The sequence below is a fragment of the Tursiops truncatus genome, chromosome 11 (assembly GCF_011762595.2).
Source record: "Tursiops truncatus isolate mTurTru1 chromosome 11, mTurTru1.mat.Y, whole genome shotgun sequence".
Classification (NCBI taxonomy): Eukaryota; Metazoa; Chordata; class Mammalia; order Artiodactyla; family Delphinidae; genus Tursiops; species Tursiops truncatus.
This window is the reverse complement of record NC_047044.1, coordinates 18,374,884-18,399,260: the sequence shown is the minus strand read 5'-3', so window position 1 is coordinate 18,399,260 and position 24,377 is coordinate 18,374,884. Positions and strand designations below refer to the sequence as shown.

Here is a 24,377-nt window from a genome sequence, read left to right as displayed (position 1 = left end):
TAAACAAATGGGACCTAATGAAACTTAAAAGTTTTTGCACAGCAAAGGAAACTACAAACAAGAAGAAAAGACAATCCTCTGAGAAAATATTTGCAAATGAATCAATGGACAAAGGATTAATTTCCAAAATATATAAACAGCTCATGCAGCTCAATATTAAAAAAACAAACAACCCAATCTAAAAATGGGCAGAAGACCTAAATAGACTTTTCTCCAAAGAAGACATACAGATGGCCAAGAAGCACATGAAAAGCTGCTCAACATCACTAATTATTAGAGAAATGCAAATCAAAACTACAATGAGGTATCACCTCACACCAGTTAGAATGGGCATCATCAGAAAATCTACAAACAACAAATGCTGGCGAGGGTGTAGAGAAAGGGGAACCTTCTTGCATTGTTGGTGGGCATGTAAATTGATACAGCCACTATGGAGAACAGTATGGAGGTTCCTTAAAAAACTAAAAATAGAATTACCATATAATCCAGCAATCCCACTATTGGGCATATACCCAGAGAAAACCATAATTCAAAAAGGCACATGCATCCCAATGTTCATTGCAGCACTATTTACAATAGCCAGGACATGGAAGCAACCTAAATGCCCATCGACAGATGAATGGATAAAGAAGATGTGGTACATATATACAATGAAACATTACTCAGCCATAAAAAGGAATGAAATTGGGCCATTTGTAGAGATGTGGATGGATCTAGAGATTGTCATACAGAGTGAAGTAAGTCAGAAAGTGAAAAACAAATATTGTATATTAACGCATATATGTGGAACCTAGAAAAATGGTACAGATGAACCGGTTTGCAGGGCAGAAGTTGAGACACAGATGTAGAGAACAAATGTATGGACACCAAGGGGGGAAAGTGGCGGCTGGCGGGGTGGTGTGATGAATTGGGAGATTGGGATTGACATGTATACACTAATATGTATAAAATGGATAATTAATTAAAAAAAAAGAAATGAAATACACAGACCTTCCCTTGAGTGCCCTCATCTTTCTACCCAATATTCATGTATTCATTCGACAAGCCATTCTATCAGTTTCTAACCTTGGGGCCACAGAAGAGGTTGACCTCAGGATAGGAAGGCACAGAGGCAGTTAATTTGCTGAGGAATCCACTGTCCATGAAGATATGAGGCCCAGAGAGGTCATGAGGCTCAGTCTAATCTTGGGCAGCACATGTGGACCTCAGCTGCACTCCCAGCTGCTCTGTTTTCACACCTTCTCACATCTCAGGTCTCTCTGGGGTCATACTGCTCCTTCTTGAAACACAGTTTTAGAAATTACTTTCATCATGGTCTGTTGGTGAAATCTCTCAGTTTTCACTTAAAATATCTTTATTTCATCCCCGTCCTTGAAAGATCATTTTGCTAGTGACACAAGGCTAATTTACTCTCAGCACATTAAAGATGTTATTTCAATGTCTCTGGCCTCCAGCATTGCTGCTGGAAACTCCGCTGCCAGTCTGATTTTCATTCTTCTGTATGTCTTTTCTCTTCACTCTCTTACAATTGCATCCCCAGTATCTGGCACAAAATATTAATAGCTACCATTTACAGAGCACTTACTATGTTCCAGGGACAGTTCTATGTGCTTTACACCATTTCATCTTTATTTTTTATAATTTTAAATTATACAAAACAGGAAATTTTACTATTTTAAGCATCTTTGAGTATACAATTCAGTGTCATTAAGTACATTCACAATGTTGTGCAGTAATGATCACCACTAATCCCAGAAATTTTTCATCATCTCAAACAGAAACTCTGTATCCGTTAAGTGATAACTCCCCTTTAGCTCCTTGCCTCAGGTTCCCTGGCAACTTCTACTTTCTGTCTCTCTGAATTTGCCTTTTCTAGAGACCACATATAAATGGAATCATACACTATTTTTTACCTAGAATAATGTTTCCAAGGTCCATCCATGTTGTAGCAAATATCAAAACTTCATTCCTTTTTATAGCTGAATAATATTCTAGTGCATGGCTATACCACATTATGATTATCCAGTCATGTATTAATGACACTGTGCTGTTTCTACACTTTGGCTGTTGTGAATAGTGCTGCTACGAATACTGGCATACTCATATCTGTTTGAGTCTCTGTTTTGAGTTCTTTGGGGCCCATATCCCACAGTGGCTACAACATTTTATACTCCCACTAGCAATGCACCAGGGTTCCAATTTCCCCACATCCTTGCCCACACTTGCTATTTTTTTTTTTTTAATAATAGCCATCCTAATGAGTGTGAAGAAATATCTTATTGTGGTTTTAATTTGCATTTCCCTAGTGGCTAATGGTGTTGAACAACTTTCTATATGCTTATTGGCCATTTGTATGTATTCTTTGGAGAAATGTCCATTCAAGTCATTTGATCATTTTTTAATCCAATTATTTGTTTTTTTGTGTTGAGTTATAAGAGTACTTCCTATACTACTTCATATAACCAGCCGTAAAAAAGAATGAAATAATGCCATTAGCAGCAACATGAATGCAACTAGAGATTATCATACTAAGTGAAGTTAGAAAGAGAAAGACAAATACCATGATATCACTTACATGTGGAATCTAAAATATGACACAAATGAACCTATCTATGAAACAGAAACAGAATCACAGGAATAGAGAATAGACTGGTGATTGCCAAGGGGGGTTGGGTTGGGAAGGGATGGAGTGGGAGGATGGGGTTAGCAGATGTAAGCTATTATATGTAGAACGGATAAATAACAAGGTCCTACTGTATAGCACAGAGAACTATATTCAATATCCTATGATAAACCATAATGTAAAAGAATATTCAAAGAAGGATGTATATATATGTATGACTGAGTCACTTTGCTGTGCAGCAGAAATGAACACAACATTGTAAATCAACTATACTTCAATTAAAAAAAAGAGTTCTTCATATATTCTGGATAATTAACCTCTTATCAGATATGATTGGCAAATATGTTCTCCCATTCTGTGGGTTGTCTTTTCACTCTCTTGATAGTGTCCTCTGATGTACAAAAGTGTTTAATTTTGGTGAAGTCCAATTTATTCTCTCTTTTGCTGCCTGTGTTTTGGTGTCAAATTTAAGAAATCACTGCCAAATCTATGGCAATGGTTGAAGATTTTTCCATGTGAAGAATTTTCCCTATGTTTTCTGCTAAGACTTTTATAGTTTTAGCTCTTACATTTAGGTCTTTGATCCACTCTGAGTTAATTTTATATATTGTGTAAGGTCCAATTTCATTCTTTTGCATCTGAATATCCAGTTCTCTCAGCAAAATTTATTGAAAAGACTGTCCTTTCTCCATTGAATGATCTTAGCACCCTTGTCAAAATCAATTGACCATATGTGTGAGGGTTTATTTTTGGGCTTTCAGTTCTATTCCTCTGGTCTATTTGTTAATCCTTATGACAGTACCACACTGTTTAGATTACTGTAGCTTTGTAGCAAGTTTTGACATCAGGAAGTGTGAGCCTTCCAAATTTGTACTTCTTTTCCAAGATTGTTTTGGCTATTTGGGGTCCCTTGACATTCCATATGAATTTAGGATGAATGTTTGTTGGGTTTTTTTTGGCCACGCCACATGGCCTGTGGGATCTTAGTTCCTTGACCAGAGATCAAACTTGGGCCCCTGAAGTGAAAGTGCTGGGTCCTAACTACTGGACTGCCAGGGAACTCCCAGGATGAATTTTTCTATTTTTAAAAAGTTGGGATTTTGATAGGGATTGCATTGAATTTGCAAGTCACTTTAGGTAGTAATATTATCTTACCAGTAATGCCAAGTCTTTCAATCTGTGAACACAAGATGTCTTTGCATTTATTTAGGTCATTAATTTCCTTCAGCATTGTTTAATAGTTTTCAACATACAAATCCTTCACTTCCTTAGTTAAATTCATTCATAAGTATTTTATTCTTTTTTTATGCTATTATAAATAGAATTATTTTCTTAATTTCCCTTCCAGAGTGTTCATTGCTAGTGTATAGAAATACAACTGAGTTTTGCATGTTGATTTTGTACCCTACAACTTTGCTGAATTTGGTTATTAGCGCTAACTCGTTTAACCTTGATCTCAAATCTGTGGATACTGTCAATGCCCAGGCACTGGCATCCGCAGCCCGACTCCTGAACTAGTAACATGTGAGAAAAAGGCAGGAAGCGCTTTCTCTTTCTGCCAGTAGAAGAAACTGCAAGTCCGAGTCCCTGGCACAGAAGTAGCAGCGGCATAAGCTCCAGCATCTCATTCTCAGTGGTGGAGGTGGAGGCAGGTGGTAGCAGGGATCAGATCAGTTCTGCAAGGTTCTCTGAGACACTGTTCTAAGAAGCCTACCTTTGGATCTGGTTCCCTAACACTCCCGATGATCCTGTGAACCACCCAATTTTAACCCCTTTACTGATCAATCAACCAGAGTCAGCTTCTGTTGTTTGCAAATAAGAATCCTACTGATATACTATCCACAGTGGCACATGCCCCCATTCTCTTATCCAACATTTTCTCTATAGTGTTTACCGCTTTCTGACCCATCTGTTCCTTAACTGGTTCTGACGCTGGAATGGAAACTCCATGAGGACAGAGTCTTTCATTTTGCTCACTAATTATGATTAAAACAATGCCTGCTGTGTATTTATTTCACTTAATACAATCTGTTGAATGAATGAAACATGTAACATTTGTTAACTCATTTAACCCTAACAACAACACAGGTCTGTTAAAAGCGAAAACCTGTGATGTTTATTCACAGCTCTATATGTGTGATTCCACTTCTGAAACATAACCCTTTCCAGCTCTGTGCTCTATGCTTCTAGGCAGAGCAACATGCTAGAGATCAGCAGGGTCCCCAGTGGGCCCTCCTCCAGGGACGCAGGTATGTGCTTGTTATCATTTCTGTAGGACCCTGATTTGCCAGCTATCGTCTGGGACAATTAATATTCGCTTTTCCAAAGTAAGTGGACATTCCTCTCTTTTTCTTTCAGACTTTCATATTGGATATTAGAAAAGCCAAACTTAAATGTCTGCAGAAACACTTAGTTGAATACAAAAGGTGTCCCCAGACCATCTCAGCCACAGCAGGATTAATCCACTTCTGAAATCATACAGGCAATAGAGAATGAGCTCTCTACCTGGCATGCTGAGATGAAGACACTCCACTTTCCAAATTACTCACTCATAAAAGGTCTGAAAATTCCCTCCTGTCCAAATCTAGCTCACTTACACCTGCTGAGAAAATGACGCTCTTTTCTAGAACACAAGTTTCAGGACCTGCCCTACATTTACCTACCTCTTACAGCCCTCAGCTCACCCAGCTGTCTCCAGTTCATTCTTTCAAATATCAATTTTAACACTTGCGTGGAACGGATGCGTGCAAGGGTTACTGACCCCTGTTTATGACCAACTCCTGTATCTTTCTCCATGTGAAACCACCACAGCTTGTATACGAGCCTTGAATGGCACGTAACTTTAGAATATGTGTTTAATACACGATCGCTGATTTGACTGTGATCTGAAATGTGCAGCCAATTGAAAGCATACTTTCCAGAAAACAACGTATTTTTTTTCCACAAATACTAAGAAGTGTTTCCTAGCAATGCAACCTGGAAAGACTCTAGCAGAAAAGGAAAGCAAGCACTGGAGGGGTGGAGTGAGTACACAGCTCATTGTGAGGTCCAGATGAAAGCCCAGCAATGGAGGCTGACTCCAAATCGGGGCAGAGAAAATTCCATCTAGTGTGGGGCTGGGTGCAGGGAAACAAGGCTGGCGGGGGCAGTGGTACAGATGTGGGAGCTTCAGGAGCAAAGCAAGGTCATTCCGGGAACAACAGCTAAACACAGCAATAGGAAAGTGGGGTTAGAGGCTCACCTGGGTCTCCCCAGCACCTGCAGGGCACTCGGCTCATTCACTCATTTATTCAACAAATACTAAGCTGATATTCAACAGATAACAAGCGTCTACCATGCACCACGCATCCTGCCCGGAGCTGAGGATCTAACCAAAGTAAAACAGACAGCCTGGCCCCTACGCTTAGGGAGCTTACATTTAGCACACAGCAGTAACTGAATCAGTATTTGATGAATTAATCAACTGAGAAAATGGCTGAGTCAACACTTCTCTTTTTTCTAGTATGGTATCTTCATGTGCCACACTACAAGGTAAAAAATGATGATCTCAAAGAAGCTGTCAAGAAGTTGGTCAAGATACTTGAAATTTAGTAAGAAGACTTCTGAAGATTTTATATATATGAAGACTACATATATAAAGACTTTATATCCACTCTTACTAACAATAACCCTTGTGCATGATGTTTCTTGACATTATTTAAAGATAGTATGAAATCAACATGATTAGACATGAAAAAATAATGTTCACTTGTCTCATTTATTTTTAAATTTGATGGGATATGTATTGATAATATATTTATAATGTATAAATACATTAGAACATAGTTTATAACACTAACAAATGGAGTAGTACACACACATACATAAATGTAAGTAGACTGGAGATAGGCACTCAACCTTTTTTTCATTGCTAGGAGTTTGCAGTTAAAATTTGGACACCATTGTTTTAGATCCTTGAGCACAGACTCGCTGGTGAGTAACTCTAAATCGATTTACTTAGGAGAGCTCCAATCCTGCACGTCCCATCCAACCAGGTTTCTCTAGTTCTGAGGCAAGTGGGGTTGAGATCTGGAAGAAGGGAGGGAGCAAGGTGCATTCTAGGACCTTGCACTAGAATACTAGAACAATAAGTGAAAAGGGGGCTTGGAGAACTGGACGAGAGACAGGCTGGAGAGAAAGGGATGAGTGATGAGGCCAAGAAGGTAGTAGGACCCTGATGGTGCAGGGTCTTAGAGCCGTAATAAAGACTCTGGGTTTTATTGGGAGTTAAATCAAAACACACTGTAGGTTTGTGAGCAGGAGAATGATATAATCTGTTCATATTTTTGGAAACATTACGAAGTCCTTCAATCCAGCTTTGACATGGAGTATATTTTTACCACCAACTGTCTGATTTGTCTGTCTCAAATGACCCTAAACTGGGAAAGGAAAGCAAAGGCATGTAGATTTATCTGGCCTAAACGACAATATCTATCACATTAAACACATAATTATTTCTGTGACGTGATTTATCCATACATCAGGTTATTGAGATTTATCCTTGATGGTATGTGTAGCTTTAACTCATTCCTTTAAACTATTTGCAATTCCTTTAAACTACAATGGTATAATACTATACCATTATATAAATATGTCACAATGTATTTATCCATTCTCCTGTTAATGGTCAGGTATGTCTTTTCGGTTTGTCATTATCAAAAAATCAGTGGAACAAAAAACATTCTTTTATACGTATCCTGGAGTACACATAGTCTCTAAATTCACACCTGGTGGGAAATTGTTGGGACAAAGGTGTTTGCATTCTATAATTGTGTTAGATGGTGAAAATGCTCTCCAAAGTGATTCCACAGCAGTGTGTACAAGACGTCTCATTTCTCTGCACATTTGCCAACAGTTGTTACCGTAAGATTTTTTAAAGTTATGTCCACTGATGGATGTAAGTAAGCCTAAACATCAATTAGCACATTTATTAGATATTCAGCTTTGCTCTTTGTGAATTGTCAATTCCTACCCTTTGTTCCTCTTTCTACCACATTACTTATCTTTTTCTTACCAACTGGTATGAATTCTCTGTAAATTCAAGATACCAACCCCTTGTTAATATTTATACATATGTTTATTGTTAACTCGTCTTTTCACTTTTGTTATAAATCTCAGTCAACAAAATGTTCTAATTTTAATGTAGTAAAATTTATCAACATACTTTTAAAGTTTGTGATTTACATCCCTTGCTGAAGAAAACTTTCCTAGACATTTAATGTCACAAAAATATTTTTTATTCTTTTCTAAAAGTTATTCCTTTTACACGTAGGGCTTAAAATCACCCAAAATTTACTTTTCTGCATGCTATAAAGTAGGCGTACATTTTCACCTTTTTTCCGTAGGGATTGCCAGTTGTTTCAGGCACTATTCATTAAAGAATTCTTCCTTTCCCCATCAGTATCTAATGTACCTTCTGTATACAACGAGACTTATATAAGATTTATGTAAGAATTTATATAAGAACCGGTCAGAATGGCAATCATCAAAAAATCTACAAACAAAAAATGCTGGAGAGGGTGTGGAGAAAAGGGAACCCTCTTGCACTGTTGGTGGGAATGTAAATTGATACAGCCACTATGGAGAACAGTATGGAGGTTCCTTAATAAACTAAAAATAGAACTACCATACTACCCACCAATCCCACTACTGGGCATATACCCTGAGAAAAACATAATTCAAAAAGAGTCACGTACCACAATGTTCACTGCAGCTCTATTTACAACAGCCAGCACGTGGAAGCAACCTAAGTGTCCATCAACAGATGAATGGATAAAGAAGATGTGGCACATATATACAATGGAATGTTACTCAGCCATTAAAAAGAAACGAAATTGAGTTATTTGTAGTGAGGTGGATGGACCTAGAGTCTGTCATACAGAGTGAAGTAAGTCAGAAAGGGAAAAACAAATACCATATGCTAACACAAATATATGGACTCTAAAAAAAAAAAAATGGTTCTGAAGAACCTAGGGGCAGGACAGGAATAAAGACACAGATGTAGAGGATGGATTTAAGGACACAGGGAGGGGGAAGGGTAAGCTGCAACAAAGTGAGAGAGCGGCATGGACATATATACACTACCAAACGTAAAACAGCTAGTGGGAAGCAGCCGCATAGCACAGGGAGATCAGCTCGGTGCTTTGTGACCACCTAGAGGGGTGGGATAGGGAGGGTGGGAGGGAGACGCAAAAGGGAGGGGATATGGGGATATAAGTATACGTATAGCTGATTCACTTTGTTATAAAGCAGAAACTAACACAACAATGTAAAGCAATTATACTCCAATAAAAATGTTAAAAAAGAAGAATTTATAAAAGAATATATAAGAATTATATATTCTATTCTGCTCCGTTGGCCTAAACTTGAGCCAATAGCTCATTGTCTTATTATTATATCTTTATGAAGGTCTTGGTAGCTGATACTACAAGTTCCCATATTTTCTTCTTCATAACTCTTATTTACACTTAGTCCTTGATCTTCCAGACAACTTGTAGGATCTGCTCTTTAACTTCACCAAAAACACTGTGATTATCTCTCATTCCTTAGCATAGTGTCTCTTCCTTTATTCAGGTCCTTCTTTATGTCATTCAGTAACATTTTGTACTTTTCTCCATATGTGTTTTACAAATATTTTGTTAGATTTATTCCAAGCTGACTTTAGTTTTGGTTTTAATAATTCATGTTTTAATAATTTGGAGATAATCTGCAAGGCATATAATCAATATTGTCCTTTTTTTCCCAATTCTTGTAACTTTTTAAAATATATATTTCATTGCTTTGTCCCCCCAGGACATTGCTGAATAGACACAATTATAGCAGACATTCTGGTTTCCCTTACTTTAATAGAAATGCATCCAAAGGCCTGCTATTAAGTCTGATTATTCTTCCTGTAGGCTTTTTATGGATTATTTTTCAGGTTAAGGAAGTTCCTTAATATTCCCAGTTTTCTAAATGTTCCTTTTTTCCCATAAATTAATGCTGAAGTGTCGTTGGGATGGCCATATGATCTTACTCCCTTAATCTGTTAATGTATATTTCATGAATTGATTTTTTTGATGTTAAACTGTTTTTGCATCTCTAGAATAAACCCTACTTGGTTATGATTTATTTTATTGTCTACACTGCTGAATTTCAGTTTGCTCACAGTTAATTTAATATTTTTCATAAATGAGGTTGATCCATAGTCTGTCCCATTTTATTTTCAAAGCTTTACTAACTTCAAACAATGACTGAGGTGACGTTTTCTGTTTCTCTATATAAGGATTATCTGACATTTAGAGTTTTAATAAAGCTCAGTTACAGTACCCTCTGGGCATGCTTTCTTTGAGGGAATGAAAACTTCTGAATATTGATTTAATAGTGTTTTCAACTTGTTCACGTAAGTTATTTATAGTATTGATCCTTGATCTTCTAAGTCTCCACTGCATTTGTAGGTACATTTCCCTTTTCATTCCTAAAAATGAAAATGAAAACTGTTTCTCCTTTTTTTCCCCTTTATCAGTCTTGCTAGGCTTGTCTATTTTATTCACTCCTTCCAATAACAAAGCTTTTAGCTTTGTTGATTTTCTCTAATTGTATTTTTGTTTTCTATTTTGGTGATTTCTTGTCCTACTTTAATTCCTTCTTTTCGCTTCCTTTGAATTTTTTTTTAATAATATGCCCTTAATTTGAATGCCTAGTTCTTTAATTTTCGACTTTTATTTTTCTCTAATATGAGATTTAGGCATAAATCCACCTCCAGGAACCACATTAAGTGCATCCCACATTTATTCTTATTATTATTATATCGTTTAATTCTGAAAACTTTTTCCTTTTCATCATTATTTCTTCTTTGACCCATTAGTCATGTTGAAGCAATTTTTTGGCAGCCATACTCTGGGTAGTATTTTTACTATTGATTTCTGTGGCAGACATTGTTGGTCAACTATCCCAATATCCATTCTATTTTCATTCTTTGTAACAAAACCCTGAGTTTGAGGTCACAATGTGCTCAGTTAATGGACATTTCCCAGCCTCTCCTGCAGCTAGATCTGACCATGAGCCTAAGTTCTGATCAATGAGCTGTTAACTACTAAGCATATCACACTTAACGTTCTCTGAACACAACTACTGACGATCAATCACTACCAAACATCTATTCCCAAAATCCCCACCACCTGCACCATCTTCCACCCCAGGTTTTTGGGCCAAAAACCCAAAGGTCCTTCTTGATTACACTTTTCTCCATACCCCACATCCAATCCATTACAGTGTCTTATCAGCTCCATTTCCAACTGCTATGAACCTAGTCCTAGCCACCATCTTCCCTCACTGGAATATTCTAATAACTTCCTCCTGGGACTCGAGGTCTCTTATTTCCCAAAAACTTCATCCTGCATAAGCAGCCAGTGAAACTCTTAAAGTGTAAATCAGATCGTTGCATCCCCTGCCGTAAAATAAACTGTCATGTGGCTTCTGCCTTGCAACCCGAACAGAAGACAAACTCCTTTCACTGGCCACAAGTCATCACACGAGGCCCTGTGTGACCTGGCCCCTGCTCACTGCTCCAACCGCTTCAAGCTCCACTCTCATTCTGTCGGCTCTTAGATGTGCTAAGCGCAGCCCACCTCAGGATGCTCTTTCTGCTCGGAGCAGGGGCACTTCCTGCCAGCCAGAACTTTACCTGGGTGCCTCCCCGGCCACCTCACATCACCCTCAACCTATTACCCCAATTTACCCACTTGACAGCACTGCAGTTTTCATTACCGGCAATTACTTTCTTTATTTTGCTCATTTACCATTATTTATGTTCCTCACTATATGATAGGCTCCTAGAAGGCAAAGATTTTTTTCTTTACGGTTGCTTTTAGAACAGCTCACTGACCACCACTGGTGTCAGCAAATACAATATATCATGTATAATATTGGAACACACACACCATATAGTTATTTGAGGTATTATATATGGTAGTATATTATATATGATGTCTAACGTGTTATATAAAATACGTTCTATACAATATACAATGTACCATGCATAATATACAATGTATAATATATACTATGTAATAAAGTATACAGTAGTCAATCTACTATAAACGATGACAACTAATAGGAAAGTCTTTTTTTTTTTTTTTTTTTTTTGTTTGGCGGTACGCGGGCCTCTCACTGTTGTGGCCTCTCCCGTTGCAGAGCACAAGCTCTGGATGCGCAGGCCCAGCGGCTATGGCTCACTGGCCCAGCCACTCTGCGCTATGTGGGATCTTCCCAGACCGGGGCACGAACCCACGTCCCCTGCATCGGCAGGCGGACTCTCAACCACTGCGCCACCAAGGAAGCTCAGGAAAGTCTTTTAAAGACATACATCTTAAAATTTTTTAGTCCCACTTCTATAATTCCTCCAAAGTCACACAAACACACAGAGAAAGAGAAAGAAAAGGAGCAGAAAGGGGGAAACAAGAAAAGGGAAGGGATAAAACAATTTGAAAGAGGATCCAGCTGATGCCAAGCCCCTGAGTTCACAGAGGACTGCACTTGCTTCCCGGTCCACACCTTGAGGAAAGGAGGGGCAGGTGGTACCCAGGTGGCACCTGTCTGAGCCTGAGAGGCACTGTATGGCTGTGGCATAAGCTAATTAGCAACATACGGTTCTCACTGTCACCTGCTTCACTCTTTGCCAAGTGAGTGGACCTGTGGTCCCCTCTCATGAAGCCTTGACCTCTCAGGGCCTGTGTATGAATGGTGGAGTGGTAGCAATAAGGGTACTTCACTGGAGTCCATTTTCTCCACAACAAAGTCCATGCTGAGAGTCATGGAATCCGTTAATTGTGAGGATTCTTAAGAAATCAATTACTCCAAGTCCAAATGGAAAAATAACTAATGAAACAGCATCTTGTAGATGCCTTATTTAGCTATATTTCTGGGTTTTAGCGCTATAGAAAACCAGGTCACATTTTTCAACCAGGTCATGTTTTGCATCTTCCCACAGTTGGCCTTTTTCTTTCATCTTAACGTGTGATTTTCTACATCTCTTGATTTCTACTCTTGAATTCTATTTCCAGTCACCATATGATTCTTTTCAGCAAGCAGTAACTTGGAGCAATTTTGCCCACAAGTTCTGGAAAGTAGAGACTATGGAAGATAACACTAGAATCGCCCCCTCCCCATGGGCTTGGGACTTTCTGATTTCATCAGTGTCACTGAGCTCTCTGGTCCTCTCTAAAGGACATTGCCATTCTCTTCATGTAAATAGGAAGGAAATGAAGGCAATTAGAGCCCTTAGGATGTAAATTTCGGTGTTGGCCCGAAAGGTTCTTTTTTTCCCAATCCTGCTTTTGTAAACAAGCTCTGGTGGGACTAAACCTGGAAAGCTACCACAGCTCCATGACAACTGGACAGGCCAGCCATGGCGACCATCTCCATGTGCACATCACAGCCGTTTACAGACATGCATATGCACACTGCAGGATAAACATTCACTTCTGCTCTCCCCAAGAGCGGATCATTAGCAACCAGTGAGTACAAGGTGGGCTGGGGAAGAATTCTACTAACACGTCAGCCTTTTTCTTGATGAATTCAGTTGTTTCTTCTTATTGATTATGCTAAGATGAAATCATTGCCCTCTTTCCTGTATGCTGTACCACATATAAGCACTGCCTTTCTATACTTCCTCATCAGATTAGTGATACAGTTTTTTCTCAGTGTACATATCTGTGTGTAAAGGAGAAAGGGGTAGAATGATTCTCAAACAGGGATCCAAAGTTCTATGGGAAATGTCTTTTAGCATTCTCCTTATTTTGAAATCTAAAAAACAAATCTTTCACCAGTTATACATTTTTAAATGAAGGAACAAATCTTATGTATCAAGCAACTGAACCCCAAATGATGACACAATGGACACAGCCCTGCACAAGAGCACTCCACTTACTCACGTTTGCATGAGATATCCTTCTCTCCCACAGGGTTGCACTTCTCACAATGGAAATACAGCAGAAGGATTTCTGAAAGATTTGAAACAAGGCATTTAGAATCACTCCAATAATTCTCACAAAGATATATTTCCATTCCTGAGTTGATCTGGGGGCAGATCAGAAGCTATTCTTTTTTATGGAATATTACTCAGCCATGAAAAAGAATGAAATTCTGCCATCTGCAGCAATGTGGATACACCTAGAGAATATTATGCTTAGTGAAATAAGTCAGACAGAGAAAGACAAATACTATACATTACTTATATGTAGAGTCTAAAAAATAATACAAATGAAAGTATATGTAAAACAGAAACAGACCCATAGATATAGAAAACTAGTGGTTACCGACCGAGAGAGGGATGGGAGAGGGGCAAATTAGGGGTATAGGATTAAGGGATACAAACTATTCTGTATGAAATAGATAAGCAACAGGGATATAGCACAGGGAATTACAGCCATTATCTTGTAATAACTTTCAGTGGAGTATAATCTGTAAAGATATTGAATCCTTATGCTGTATACCTGAAATTAATAGTGTAAATCAATTATTCTTCAATAAAACAAATTCAAACAATGGCTGTTCAGTCACTGAGTGCCTGATATTGTTCATTATGCTGTCCAGGGTTCTAGGGGAACAATGGTGAGGCCAGACAGATACAATTCCTACCATCAAGAGTCCAGAGGAAGACTTGGGTAGTAACTGCAGAATTATACAAATAAATGTCAATTTTCAACTGTGACAAATGTTATGAATGAGAGAGATAAAGAATTTTAAGAACACTGTGATGTATTAGGATGAAATGGAATTAAACATTTACACCCTCTGCCATGTGGCTTTGAAGTACCTCCCACTTGAGTAAAGGAAATATGCTTCCTTGTCCCACTGATGCTGAGCCAGTCACCATGACTTGCTTTGGCCAATGACATGTTCACAAGCTTGACATGAGCAGAGGTTTTAAATGTACACGCAGGGTTTGGCTTGGCCTCTTGCATTTCTGTTTTAGTAAGAAAAACAAACAAAAAATATTGCTCCAGGCAGCTACTGGTGGAGACAGCTATAGGAGGAGACAAATGTAATAGATTCAAACCTAACCCACAGCCTCAAGCCAATCCCAGCTGAGGCTAGCAGAGCCTTAGCCAACTCACAGATCTGCAAACATGAATAAAAACTGGATGCCGCTGATGAAAAGCTACTGATTTTGGAATTGTTATGCAAAATTATCACAGCAGAAACCTGACTGAAACAAATATACAATAGATACAGTAGGTTCATTCGGGGAGGTCAGGAAAGGCACCCTTGAGGATATGACAATGGTAGGGAGCCTTGGAATTTTACTTAAAATACCAAACCTTAAAAAGACCGTATCAGGATTTATTTTCATATTTCTACTTTTTTTTTTTTTTTTTTTTTTGCGGTACGCGGGCCTCTCACCGTTGTGGCCTCTCCTGTTGCGGAGCACAGGCTCCAGACGTGCAGGCTCAGCAGCCATGGCTCATGGGCCAAGCTGCTCTGCGGCATGTGGGATCTTCCCGGACCGGGGCACGAACCCGTGTTCCCTGCATCGGCAGGCGGACTCTCAACCACTGCGCCACCAGGGAAGCCCCATATTTCTACTTTTCAATTTGATGCTTTTTGTTTGTTTGGTTAGTCACAGTCCTCAAGGTCCTTGACTTTTTGTTGGTCAACATTTGCTAATACAGTGCCTCAGCCTTTTATTGGCCTAGATAGCCTGGTGTCAAGAAGGAGGGACCCCAAGAGAGCTATGACCAGGTCATAAGCATATATCTACATACTGAAGAAACCAATGGTGAGTCCACCACTTCCTCTCCTCAAGGTGATTAGAGTCCAAAGCAGGAGATAGTCAACAGAGAATCACACAAATAAAGGCAAATTTGCAATGATACTAAATGTTATAAAGGAGAGATACATGGGATCCAGGCATCTGGGGGGCCAAGGAGTGTGGATTACAGAGACTTGGACAAAACTGGAAGAAGAGACAATGGCATCTCTGAGATCCAAGTACCAAGACTGAAGGAATATGACAAGAGAAGTAGAAGGATGTTCCAGGTGGAAGAAGAAAGGTAAAATGACAGGAGGAAACCACTGGGGGGAGGGGCCTAAAAAGCTTTCATAGCACTGAAATTGAGTGGTACTGTAAACATACCACACTGGCAAGTACAGCTGCGCACATGTGAGCCACACATTTCCCGTGAGGTCAGGAAATGTGTCTTTTACACAATAAAGGAAGAATCTAATTTTACAAAGTAAAGGAAGAATCAGGGATTGGAGCTATCTGATCCCTGACATCAACTTTGTACCGGGGTACGAGGTAAGCCTCCAATCAGTGTGTTTAAAGAATACAGGTGGATTCTCCCATGATCCTAAAAGGAGTCACAGAGTATAAGAACTGAAAAGGATCCTAAATCACTAACATTCTCACTGAACAGATGAGGAAAACGCTCAAGACCGCGCAAACATGCAGTGACAAGCCAGCGATCACATTTCCCAGTCTGGACTCCCAGGTCCACTCCATAATCCTATATTCAGGTATGAGCCCACGTGGTCTTCCAAGTCCAACTCTCAGGTTTGATTGAGAAAGCAACCCCATGTCTTCAGGGAGGAAAAGGAATCTCATTCACAAAGCAAGAATCATCAGATGGAGAGTCAGGCCCAGTTCCGTCACATGCATCTCAGTCCTCCCCCACATTGTTTCACACATCTGCTTTTGTTCTGCGTAGGTAACCCTTGCCCAGGGTGGTCAGCACCAAGCACTGAATGCTCTCCCAAACCACACTGCTCTGACGTGTTTCTCAAATCAATGGAGATTTCTCAGCACCGCTGCTCAGAGCTCTGCAGGTTGTAGATGGAACAACCGAGTGCTATCATTCACAGAGTGTACAATGCAAACAATGCCCCCTGAGGTTGTTCAGTGCACCACCTGAACATAGGAACACAGCGGTCCTGAGATGTCTGCTCTCCAAACAATAAGCCATCACGATAGCCAACAGTCTGAGGAAATCTTGTGCATTCTGTTTCATTCTAATAGTAGACTCTTTCCAAAGGGTAAAGGCAGCTGCAAGAAGAAAGAAGAATCAGGGATGGGGTTATCTGATACCTTAGAAAAGCTCCATCTTGAACTTTTAAGCAAGCCTAGAATGCAGGTAGAACTTTTTGGTAAACAAAAAAGCTATTGTAATCAACAAGCAAAAAAAAAAAAAAAAGGCTTGAAAGAATAAAGTAACTGGGATATTCATTGCCAGTCATTAACCTGATTTTCTAATGAATATGGCATTAGGCATTCATTAACAATCATTTGTGTTTATGTTGAAGAGTGGATGTATAATGAAGGTTGGTAAATGAAAGCAAAATTAAACCAGGGAATTTTGGACACTTATAAAGCAATTAACTTGTTTGGCAGTAATTACACATTGAAAGCTAAATCAAGTGCATTTAGAAAGCCACAAGAGTCGCCACATAAACCAGAGGTGCTTTGCTCTAAAATAATAGAAGAACCTCTCTTTCTTTCAAAATGAAAGAGAAAGGCAAAAGTATGGTGTAAATGATAAATAAGGCCCAGGTCTAATGAAAAGAAATACGGTTCCAGCCCATATGTTAGAGAAGAGGCAAGTTACTGAAAAAATAGGACAGCTTAGCTAATTAAAAAAAGAAAGAATGAAAAAAAAAAACCCTTTTGTAACCACAATGGTGTGAAAACAGGTGGCCTGTGGCAGAGAGTTCAAGTTTTTGTTCTGTCTGTGCACGTGGGCATGCACACACATGCACAGGCACACAGACTCTACATTCTTGAACTACCTATTAGATGTGTGAAGCGTAAAAACTGAATCCTCAATCAGGTCCTTGGCCAGCCCCTGCATCTCAGTATGTAGTTACCAGGTCTCTGTCACTCGCAATTCTGTAACTTGAGTTTCCAAAACAGTGCTTGACTATAGCTTTTTTATTCGAGTTAGCACATGGCATGAATGGTCAGCCATTAAATGCATTTAGGGGCTACTTTTAAAAAGGAGGAGAGAAGGGAAAATAAAGGTGATCCCCAGGGAAAAACCATCCTGGAACAGGTTAGAGAGCAGAAAGGAGACACAAAATTCCATGTGGTCCCAGCATTCATAAACAGAAACTTTGCTCCAAAAATACATTCACAATTTAAAACAAGAGTTGCATATTATCAGAATTTTCGATCCTACAATAGTCATACAAGAAATATTACAGAGGTGCTGGTTGGGTGTACTTATTTATTTTTTTGCTTTCCTCGGGTTGTAATAGGATGGTTGTACTGGAGTCTTCAGATGCACCCGAAGGTCTGAGCAGGGGACAAAGTTTTCCTAACGGGGGTGTTGAGCATCCTCCTCAAAAAGAGCTGAAGGGCTTCCCTGGTGGCGCAGTGGTTGAGAGGCCGCCTGCCAATGCAGGGGACACGGGTTCATGCCCCGGTCCAGGAAGATCCCGCATGCTGCGGAGCAGCTGGGCCCGTTAGCCATGGCTGCTGCATCTGCGCGTCCGGAGCCTGTGCTCCGCAACCGGAGAGGCCACAGCAGTGAGAGGCCCGCGTACCGCAAAAAAAAAAAAAAAAAAGCTGAAGATTCATGAGCCCTCCCCATCTGACAAATACTTTGCAAATAGGGGTTATAGGCGCTTGAGGGTTGGTAACCAAAAGAACGGTTCCCAGGGGGATCCTTAACGGGCAGATGGCTTTGTGGAAACATTTGCAATGTGCTTGGGTATCCACTATGGTAAAAACAAATACTTGTTTTGCCTCCGGATTGGAACAGAAAATGGAAACCAGGAGATAGCTTCTGAAATCCTTACATAGGTCATTTAACTGCTACCAAATTTTAAAAAAAATGTGTCTGACATGACAGGGTGTGTGCATTTCTTTCAAGACATGTGGCCTCACTTTAAAAAGATAAACATTTTATTTTCAGGCAGAGGATCAAGACATTAAACTGAAAAACTCATTTCTCACTTGTTTACAACCATTTGAAACATTTAGACCATCTACCTAGTTCTAACCTAATATGGAGTGTTTCATTTGAGATTTTCTTGGTCAGAAAATTACTTCCTGATTTTGACCAAGACTTCATCAATATTTCATTCTCTTTGCAACAGTCCCAATACCATTTCCTAAGTCTTCATAAAGAAATATATCAGGAAATTCAGGGAATACACTATTCTTAAGGCACCTACTACTAATCCAGTGCTTCTTACATTTTATAGTGCATTCGAATCACCTAAGAAACTAGTTAAAATGCAGATCCTGATTCAGAAGGTCCATAGTGGGCCTGAGATTCTGCTTTTACATCAATATAACAAGCTCCCAGGCAACACTGATTTCCATACAGCAAGGTAGTTATGTAGTGATCATTGTAGCAGGTAGCTGGTTTTAAAAGGTTGTAAGATCAGGACTAGAGGTAACTGAAGCCTTGGAAATAGATCAGTTCTTCTCCAAGAAGAAACCTGGAAAGTGTGATGGACCAGAAATTAAGCGCTAAAAGAATGAATACCCATTACAAATGAAAGACACAAGTTAAGTGGTTTAGTCACCACTCCTCCTTAATACACAGCTCCCAGCTGCCATAGCTTTTTGGTCCACTTCTCCAGTTGTTGACTTCCAGACAATTCAGTTTACCAAATAATTATTGATATGCCATGCGCTATGTGAGGTACTGAGGATGTAAAAATAAATGAGTCGTAATCTCCATGGTGCTCCCCCAACAGGGTTACCACACGGCAGGATAAGAGCTATGATAAAAGGATGCATAGGGTACCGGGGGAGCTCCTGACCCAGAGCTAAAGAGAAGAATGTTTAAACAAGTTAAAAGTTATCAGGAAACACTTCTTGGAAGAGATGTCAGCTGAGCTGAATACTGAAGCAGGAGCAAAAAATTATCTACCTGAAGAAGAGGAAGTAAGAATGTCCTTAGCAGAGGATCAGCATGGAAAAATGTCTACACCAGGAGAGCATTCTGACCCCAAATAAAATAGCAGGTGTGTCCCTACAATAACTCCCTGAATATGAAACTGAGCAGAACCTTATGGGGCCCTCCTGGATACAAAAGCCTTTCTGTGCCCCCCCGTTTCTCGTCTGTAGGAAAAAGATTTCAGCTTCCTAGACCTTCCCTGAGTTCCAAAGGGCAGATTCAAAAAGTTACTAATTAGAGGAGTGAGGGAATGCATAAATAAAGAAAAGCCGTCAAGAAACAGTAGTGCAGCCGAGGGGCAGGGTCCTGGTTCCTCCTCAAGGGATTTACATAACAATCCGATACACATCTCTGAGCCCTCTACAGGAACTAAGGCCCCCACCCAGGTGGAGGATGGGAACTAACACGTGAAACTCAGACTGGGTGGAACCAGAAGGCTGAGGATTGAGATCCCTGGAACACCACCCTGTTACCTCCCCACCAAGCAATCAGAGGAAGGTCATATATCCTGCAGACCTCCCCACAGATTTTGCCCATAAAAACTTCCCTGAAAACCATCGGAGAGTTCAGGTCTTTTGAGCGTGAGCTACCCCATTCTTGCTTGGCCCTGCAATAAACCTTTCTCCACTGCAAAATCTTGACCTTTGGGTTTGTTGGGCCTCACTGTGTGTCAGGTACACAAACTTGGGTTCGACAACAATTGCTCCACCAAAGGACTACAGAGAGGTGAGACTATTTTTATCTTGATTTTGTAGATGAGAAATCTGAAGCCCAGGGAATTTAGTGACAGCTCAAGGCAAAATCACTAAGGAAGCGGTGGAGCTGAGATTCCAACATGAACCTACCTAGTAGCCAAGCCTGTGTTAGTTCACTGTGTTCTGGGGTCTCTCGTATGAGTGTTTCAGTGGGACTGGGCTGTGGGGTATGAGGCAGCCAGTGATCTGGTGAGAGGCTGACATTACATTTTCCATAAGGATTCCAGCCTTGAATTTTCCTTCCCTCAATTAGCATTTTGCTCAATAAACAGAAAACATAATTCATCCCAATCGCATGGTAGTTTAAGATTTTAACTGCCTTGGGCTGACACTGGTTGGTAAAGAACTGCGGACCCTTAAAAAAATGAATGATTTCCCTCCTGACCACATGTTAATTTATTATCTTTTAAAAGGTCTAGATTTTGAAGAATAAGATCAGGCAGCAAAGGCTGAGACTGGACCAAGGAAACTGTTGACAAAGCCACAGCTAGCCCTATGGAGCCTTCCGGCAAAGTACAAAACAAAACAAAACAAAACCGCCCCCCTCTGGACAGACACAGCCCCAAGACAGTACTTGGTTTCACCAGCAAATGGGCCTGAATTTCAGCCTCCACTTATCCCCTTGGCCTGGAGCCCTTGTGTCGGGTACACCCTTCTAGCCCTTATATGGTGGCCCTGATGTGGGCGCCTTCAGCTGGGATACACAGTCTGTGGCCCAGGGCTGAACGTAAAAACTAGATTCCAGAAAGATAGTGAAGCAGACGCAAGAGCCGTAAGTGCAGTACACACTACTCTTAGGAGTTTAACCGTGAATAGAAAACAAGAGATGAGACAGAAACCAGACAGGGTAACAGGGTCAAGTGTTGACTTTCCCCCCTAAATAATTAGAGAGACCTGGGAAAGCTTAGAAATAGAGGAAGGGGTGTGGAGGTGAGGAAGCAGGCTTAACGCACAATAGTCAACTTTAAATTCAAAAGCATCAATTCCTTATTCTAATCCTCTCTTCAAGGAAAAAAAAATCATCTCAGGATTAAAAGATTCTTTGAATGCAAGAAGATGTAAACCTAATTCCTCCTAAAATAAACACTAAGACTCAAACTTGAATAAAATAACCTATTCTTTCCATATGTCATAATTATAAAATTGATTCCTCCTTTTCTAATGGTTAGCTGATTTCAAGAATAACAATGGGAAAATGGATTTCTAACCCACATATATATGTAATTATTGATTTTTATTAAAGTATAACTTACAGACAAGCTTCTTATTCAACAATTAATATGCATAATAATAAACTGCTCATAACCAAAAATTGTGTATTCTTCATCAACACCTGTTGTAACAGTTTCCTAACATATAGCACTAAAAATTCATCTGCTTCCAGTTCTCTTCCTCTGGTGACCGGAGAATCCAGGAGATGGACAACTTATACATTGTGTGGCCAAATATTAGTAGCCTCATTATAAATCTATGATCATAATCTTTATTTGAGTACAAATAAATATAGTAGACTCTTAAAAATATTAGCCTTAACAATAACTATCAGGAATAAGAAAAGTTAGGGTTTTAGTTAGTCATATGTTTCATCTTTTATTGTGGGTACCATTTCAGAAGGCTCATTGAATTTTTAGGAACCTGCCAGTCTAGTCAAAAGAAATCACAAATCCTTAACTAACATATGCTAACTTTTCTTTAAGGAACAAAAGAAGCATCTTTGTTTGTTCCTCACCAGCAAACACCAAGCCATCTAAAAGGAGTCCTTTCAGTGGCAATGTTAGCAGGGAAATTCAATTGTATTTAATTAAGTTCTTCCCCCCAAAACTGCACACAGAAGCACCAAAGAGGTTATCAGAGGTCAGATGCCTGTCATGACTTTCTGACCCTCCCAAAATGCAAAATAAAAGATAGTGGTATCCCTGCTGGTAAGATGGCCTTCCACATTTGTGTCTCTCCCTTTCTGCTTTAATTTAATAGCAATCAGCACAATATGTCTGCTTTTTTCTGAACAATAGGACAGGCAGAAGTTAGATTTACAGCGCTGAAGGGGAAGGTAGGAGACAAGAGAGGCTTACTATGGCTTTTAAGGTTCAATAAGAACATCACTTTGATACCCATAAAAAAAAAAGAAAACCTGAAAATCTACTTAACATGCATTGTTGTCAGAAGTGGACAGATGTGCACTGTTGAAATTTCGTATTGTAGAATTATCTTAAATTGTCAACTTTCTTATAGATCCTTTTTAAAAAGGATATTCAGATGAATAAGATTTCTTTCCTACCTAAAAAAAAATAGACACGATATCTGGTCATGCATTTAGGAGTGCCTTGACTTTGTAAAACATTAGGTATTTATGTAGTGATTCTTATTCTCCAAATTTCGTAATTTCCACAAGTCTACTAATAACCTTATAATGAGCAAATGTACTGACATGGTTAGAAGCACTAAATGTGTTTTATGAAACCAGACAAAACTTAATTGACCGAAATGTCATTTAGGGTCTTGAATGTCTAATTACAAATGAGCCCCAGACATGGAACTTACTTCCTGAGACATGTGATGTTTAGGAAATTGCATTCTTGAGTGACATTGTAAGGAGAATCTCAGAATCAGGGGCCCAGAAGACATCTTAAAGACGATGTAATCCAACATCCCAGTTGATGTTTGCATGTCCTCATAACACCCTCACCCCACTGTCATACAGTCTGTAGTTGGATAATTCCATGAAGACTTCAAACTCACTGTTTCCTGCAGCCACCCGTTTCCAGGGAGACAACACTTTCATAAGCAAAAATCGAAAACCTAAACTAAAAGGAGCCTTAATTTTGAGGTCAAGAGCCCCAAATTTTAGCCCTGGTTCTGAAACCAATTTAAGATCTTGAGTAACATTTAATCTCTCTGTGCTAGTGTAAAAAGGAAGGTAAAAATATTTGTGTGATCATCTTTGAGTCAAGATCTTTGTGTTCAAATCTGTGTGCTGTAAATTTTCTTCCTGTAGGGCTGTTAGGTCAGGACAGAGAACTGGCTTCAACTTAAAGCTTCAACTTGGACACCAACTCAGATCCATTGGTAGTGGCTACCTGGACGTGACATTCAGGAGGACGCTGAAACCTTCCAGGTTTCATGGGAAAGAGCACGTGTCTCAGGGTGGATGGGGAACATGTGTCCATACTGACCACCATTGCTCTGAGTAGTGCCTAGGACAGAGCTAGAAGAAGGACACTTGGGACGGTAACTTTGTTCGAGCAAGAACAGCTGGGAGATTGGGGCAGGTGAGAACACAGGAGTTATTTCTGGAGTGATTCCAGTCTTGGGGATCAGAGAAACCTGACCTGTGTACTTTCAGATCAGCAAATCAGGTTAAAGGAGGAAGACTCTGTAAGTTTAGGTCCATTCACTCTCTTGAAAGTCAAGCAAGCACAAGGGTCAGGAGGAAGAAGCGTCAGCAGTTACTGAGCACATCACAACAGCTCTGGAGAGAGGTTGTATGGTCTCCATTCAGATTAGAAAACTGCCCGGAAGACTAAATGACAGTCCCAAGGACCTCAGCTACTAAACAAGGGGGACTTGAATTAAGATCTGTCCCCAGAATGCCTCCAAATATGGTCCAATAACTTTTACTATTCTTCTGATAGTAAAATAGTACTTTTTACTCCCTTCAGAACAGGAGTAAAGAAAAAAAGACTATGCTGCAGTGGTTTCCATCCTCTCCCATCCCTTCTAGCACCATGCACACCTGCAGATTCATTTGTCAGCTTTATCCATTGTATCAAGCTAACAGGCAACTATTTAATTTGCTCTATATATATCTAAAAAAACCCATTAATCTTTTATTGTCATAACACCATTCTAATAGGGTTATATATTTAACCCTATTAACCTTTCTTAATATGCAGAAGTTTTCAAAGAAGTAATGATCAAGGAGGACTTCCTGTCAATTTTATGATGCAAAACTATAACAACCTACACTTTCCAGAACTCTCTATTTCCATTGGATATGGTATCATTGGGTATTATAAAATATAATTATTATCCAAAAGTAAAACCACTGAAAGAAAATTTGTAACATGGACA

The 24,377-nt window shown here is 39.6% G+C and overlaps 1 protein-coding gene across 1 annotated transcript in view; it reads right to left on the bottom strand.

The window, feature by feature from the left end:
• Positions 1-14,541, bottom strand: part of C11H12orf42 (chromosome 11 C12orf42 homolog) — a 100,618-nt gene extending 86,077 nt beyond the window's left edge. The window contains 2 exon segments of the mRNA XM_073789214.1: positions 13,576-13,644; positions 14,460-14,541. Coding sequence (XP_073645315.1) covers positions 13,576-13,644; positions 14,460-14,541 — 151 coding nt within the window.
• Between the last annotated feature and the right edge of the window lie 9,836 nt (positions 14,542-24,377).